Consider the following 5,400-nt stretch of genomic DNA (forward strand, 5'->3'; position numbering starts at 1 on the left):
GAGCGGGTTATTGGGTTTATAGGGGATAAGGGTGGGAAGTAATTTATTAATAATTATTTAATATATGTTAAGAACAAATACTAAATAATATGTAATAATTAATTAATTATAATTAATTAGTTAATTAATTAAGCTCTTATAGTGTATATTATTAATTAATAATTAATTGATAATTAATAATAAATAAATATTAATTATGAAATTAAAATTACATATCTTAAACATTATATGTAGATATTTGTTAATTTTGTATTTCTACATTTAGTAAAATAAAAAATTAAAAAATTAGATTTTTTGTTTTAGGAGCGGGTTATTGGGTTTATAGGGGATAAGGGTGGGAAGTAATTTATTAATAATTATTTAATATATGTTAATAACAAATACTAAATAATATGTATTAATTAATTAGTTATAATTAATTAGTTAATTAATTAAGCTCTTATAGTGTATATTATTAATTAATAATTAATTGATAAATAATAAATATTAATTATTAATTTAAATATATATATTTTAAACAATATATGTAGATATTTGTTTATTTTGTTTTTCTACAATTAGTAAAATACATTTTTTTAAAATATTTTTTTTAGGTTTAGGAGTGGGTTATTGGGTTTATAGGGGATAAGGGTGGGAAGTAATTTATGAATAATTAATTAAATAATTAATAATTGTACATTATTTTTCCAACATTACACCTAATTGCCAATTAATTAATAATAATTAGTTCAGAAATTAATATTATATAGTCTAATTTATTAATTACTGAATTCGTTGAGAATAATAGCTTTTTATTGTTATTAATTTATTTAATGTACTTCATTATCTTTAATTTAAGGGGTATTAGTTGAGTTTTGGGTCAGTTTTCAGTTTGTTGAGAAAGGGGTATTTGTTGGGTTCAGGGTCAGTTTTCAGTTTGTTCAGAAAGGGGTATTTGTTGGCTTCAGGGTCAGTTTTCAGTTTGTGGAGAAAGGGGTATTTGTAGGGTTCAGGGTCAGTTTTCAGTTTGTGGAGAAAGGGGTATTTGTTGGGTTCAGGGTCAGTTTTCAGTTTGTGGAGAAAGGGGTATTTGTTGGGTTCAGGGTCAGTTTTCAGTTTGTGGAGAAAGGGGTATTTGTTGGGTTCAGGGTCAGTTTTCAGTTTGTGGAGAAAGGGGTATTTGTTGGGTTCAGGGTCAGTTTTCAGTTTGTGGAGAAAGGGGTATTTGTTGGGTTCAGGGTCAGTTTTCAGTTTGTTGAGAAAGGGGTATTTGTTGGGTTCAGGGTCAGTTTTCAGTTTGTGGAGAAAGGGGTATTTGTTGGGTTCAGGGTCAGTTTTCAGTTTGTTGAGAAAGGGGTATTTGTTGGGTTCAGGGTCAGTTTTCAGTTTGTGGAGAAAGGGGTATTTGTTGGGTTCAGGGTCAGTTTTCAGTTTTTGGGTACAGGGCTAATTTTAGGGTTCAGGGTCAGTTTTCAGTTTGTGGATAAAGGGGTATTTGTTGGGTTTAGGGTCAGTTTTCAGTTTCTGGGTAAAGGGCTAATTTTAGGGTTATGGGTCAGTTTTGAGTTTTTGGGTAAAGGGCTAATTTTAGGGTTCAGGGTCAGTTTATAGTTTTTGGGTAAAGGGCTAATTTTAGGGTTCAGGGTCAGTTTTAAGTTTTTGGGTAAAGGGCTAATTTTAGGGTTCAGGGTCAGTTTTTAGTTTTTGGGTAAAGGGGTTATTGTTGTGTTATGGGTCAGTTTTCAGTTTTTAGGTTAAGGTCTATTTTTGGTGTTCAGGGTCAGTGTTCTGTTTTTAGGGTGAAGGAGTATTTGTAGGGTTCAGGGTTAATTTATTGGTTTTGGTACCTAGTTCTACAGGATAAATATATATATTTTTTTTATTTAATCAATTTCAGGATTTTTAACATATATAATATTACATCAAGTTTAATTTACTGTACACTACTGTTGGAATAATCTATTGAAATTAATTAGTCTATAGTACATATTAACATTTTATGTAGAGTGCAGTAGGAATATTAATATTTATGTTATTACTGTGCTACATGTATTGTAATTTAATGTACACTGGATTTTGTATATTCTTCATTACATTATTAGAGTCCAACATATACTCACTTGTAATGTGCAGTTATTTATTTTTTACTACATTGATACTTTTTAGTAAGATAATAAAATACAATATTCAGCATGATTTTATTAATTTTTTTATTTTACATTTTAACAAATAACATAAATGCATAATAATATCTTTTTATTGACATTTCTTTCTAAATAAACTTTTATAAACACAATTAATAACAACTATACAGAACCATTCTTATTTATCTTCATTTTCATATGACATTAACATTCTTTATTATCTGTTTCACATATTGTTATGTCAGAAAAAAATTGCTAATAACACTAATATTTTTCTGTTAAGCTTTTCTCACCTTCATTTGTGAAGATAACATTTTTACAATATAAATAAACATTTTACATTTTTAAAAATTTTTTTTTACATTTTGTGACAATGTACTCACAATTTTTAACATTGTTAACATAAACATTATTGTTTTCATCATATTACATTATTATATTAATGTACATTTTTATCATGATTTCTTTGTAGGAAAAAAAATAGATATTTTTCTATATAACATAAATTAATACTGCTTTTTTTACACATTTAGTTCTGTATAGATATTATATTTTACAAATGGGACTATTTTATTTAGTTTTTGGTGCTTTCTTTTGTAACCGGGTTTGGTCGTTTTGGGTTATTTTGAAGAAGGGCTGATCGCGGTTGGGAGACACTTCACGTCGCTGCAGGTAAGGTTCATTTTATATATTATATGTGTATTAATATTAAGGTTTGACACTAGTGAGCTTATATTTAGTGGTGTTCAATGTGAGGGAGCTATGTTTCAGATTTAGAAATAACATATTTACGTATGGTATATACACGTCGTGTTAGTTAGTTTACTAATTATTTATAGAGTTCATTTAAGTCTTTTAGGATATATCGAACATTAAATCATCAATGTTAATATGTTAGTCTGTCATTATTTGTTAAATATTGTGGGTGGGAATGTCTGTTTTCTATGTTTTTTCCTAGGTGTTCGCAACATCGGAAGTTCCGTTTTTTTTCTAAAGGAAGTGTTAGTTTTTCTAATCCTACAGTGATTTACAAACACTTCTTTACAGTTTTTCGGGTTTTCCGGAGCGATTCTTTCTTTTTTTCGACTTTTTCGGGTTTTTTATGGTAGTTCGATGGCTAAGGACCGCGTGGAATTCCTAATTGTGGAACAGTTGTATTTTTACATTTTTTTTTGGGTTACTTTTGCACTACCTGGATTACTTTGGTGGTAATGGACGTTCTTGGATAGACAACTAAATTGGTAAGTGTTTGCTTTCTATTATTTTTGAGGGTGGGTAATGTCATATTTATTACGGAATTGATTTTAACTTATTATTTTGTTTTAATGTGTGCATATATTAAAATAATATCATTATATATTGCATACATTAAATACTTTAAAAGCTCATGTTACATATTGTCACATACTTAGGTGCTACATTTGGTGTTTTATAACAGTTTTGGCTTTATTTACAGTAGTGTTTTGGCTATGATGTTTAGGTATTCTATGCCTTTCGTATTAGGGTACAGTTTAACCTGCTCTTCCAGGTATTTGTGCATTTGTTTATTTTGCTTGGATGTTTTAGGGACAATTTCGGTAACAGATTGGTCCATTCGGAATTCTTGATAGCTCTGTTCTTTTTGTAGGCATTTTATGAATTTTTCGAGACTAGGTTTGCTTCTGCCAGTTGATTGGACAAATGCATTGTGCCAACCTTCAACGGCATTGTTAGTTTTTGACTCCCCGTTAAGGGTACTATGGTACACATTCCACCAGGGAATAAGGAATTTTGGATTTCTCCTGTGCCCTGATCTGTGGAGTCTGCCTACCCAGGTGTCCTCAAAGTAATCAAGAAAAGGAGTTAATCTAGCCTCGTTTTGTTTATAAAATGGACTGTCTATGATAATATTGTAATGTTCAGCTACATCTGTTGTAGGGACATAGGCAAGTGCTATAAGTTTTTTTATTTGAAAAGCAAATGAAGAATTTGTAGCATATTCGACACTTAGGGTAGTTTTTTGAAGGTGTCGCCATAAACACTGGTTGAAATGATAATAGCACCCTTGAATGGAGGTATGTGGGTGGATCTTTAGAATAGTTGAGAGCATTGCATGCTCAAAATCAAGAATGATTTTGTCCGGAGAGAAATCATTGGTTTTTTGTTTTATGACATTTAATAATTCCATATAAGTTGAATTGTTTTTGTTAGGCAATAGTGCATATAACAAAGGGATATTGCAGTTGTGATAGAGGCCATGTATTGTGTATAATTGGAAGAATGGTTTGGGACAGATGTTAAATGTCCCATCCATCATCCAATATTGGCTTTGCTGCAGTTTCACTAAATTCATACTGGTACCAAAAATTATTAGTCTATTTTCATTGCTTTCGTTGTCATAAATTATAAAGGGTTGTTTATTTAAAGTTATTATTTCGTTAGCACTAAAATTAATATCCTGATATGTTCTAGGACATGGTGTTGAAGAAGTTGTTGCTTTTTTGGTCCGTGCTATAGTTCTTTTTAATGATAGGATGTTTGGCATTTGGGTTGAGGCTGTTTTGGGAATTTTTGGAATGACTTCTTTCAAAATAACATTAGTTTGCTTGTAGGATCCGGTACTAGCTTCTTTTATACTTTCCATGGCTGTTCTGACTTCTATTTCTGTAATATTAGGTGGATGATTATGTTCCCTAGTATATAGTACTGTAGCTTCTTTTGTTGTTGCTCTGCCGTAGCACTTGTTGGAATAATATTTGCAACATTTCCAATTCACTTTCATGCCATATTGTTTTTCCTGTGTGTACGTGTAACCCATGTAGCATAACAATAATTTTCCTTTTTGGCTGGTCACAAACTCGGCTCCTTCGGACATTTTGTACTTTGTATATCTATAAAATATATATAATAGTTAATATCAATTTAAATGTGATCAATAATCTATGTTAGTGATAAGTAGGAATGTTTATACTTACGTGTTTTACAATGTACAGCTAAACTTTGGACTTTCTTGTTTCTTTAGTTGATGAAAAATAGTTTTGATGTTGTTGTAGTTGTTCTGAGAAATATGAAAGTAGTATATTATTTATTAATGTTTAGGTAAATTAGCAATTATAAACCTCATTTTTACTACAAAGATGTGTCTTCATTATTCACATTGTGAAGATACTTACATAATTTTTGTTGTTGGTATTTGGCAGGTATAATTCTTTCTTCAACTTCTGTAGAATACTTTGTAGTGATATCTTTAAAAAATAAGGAACATATGAGTTACTTTAATCACCATGTTGGTAGGTTT

General features: G+C 29.9%; 1 protein-coding gene across 1 annotated transcript; it reads right to left on the reverse strand.

Annotated features, from left to right (window-relative positions):
• Positions 1 to 3,573: 3,573 nt before the first annotated feature.
• On the reverse strand, positions 3,574 to 4,977 carry LOC147735070 (uncharacterized). The gene has a single exon (XM_086953747.1). It carries the CDS (start codon positions 4,975 to 4,977, stop codon positions 3,574 to 3,576), a length of 1,404 nt encoding a protein of 467 aa, XP_086809873.1.
• Positions 4,978 to 5,400: the final 423 nt, after the last annotated feature.

This window comes from Lissotriton vulgaris, chromosome 1_2 (assembly GCF_964263255.1).
Source record: "Lissotriton vulgaris chromosome 1_2, aLisVul1.2, whole genome shotgun sequence".
NCBI lineage: Eukaryota > Metazoa > Chordata > Amphibia > Caudata > Salamandridae > Lissotriton > Lissotriton vulgaris.

Excerpts from the sequence above, each read along its gene's own strand:
- LOC147735070 (XM_086953747.1), bottom strand. The coding sequence starts at position 4,977 with ATGTCCGAAGGAGCCGAGTTTGTGACCAGCCAAAAAGGAAAATTATTG.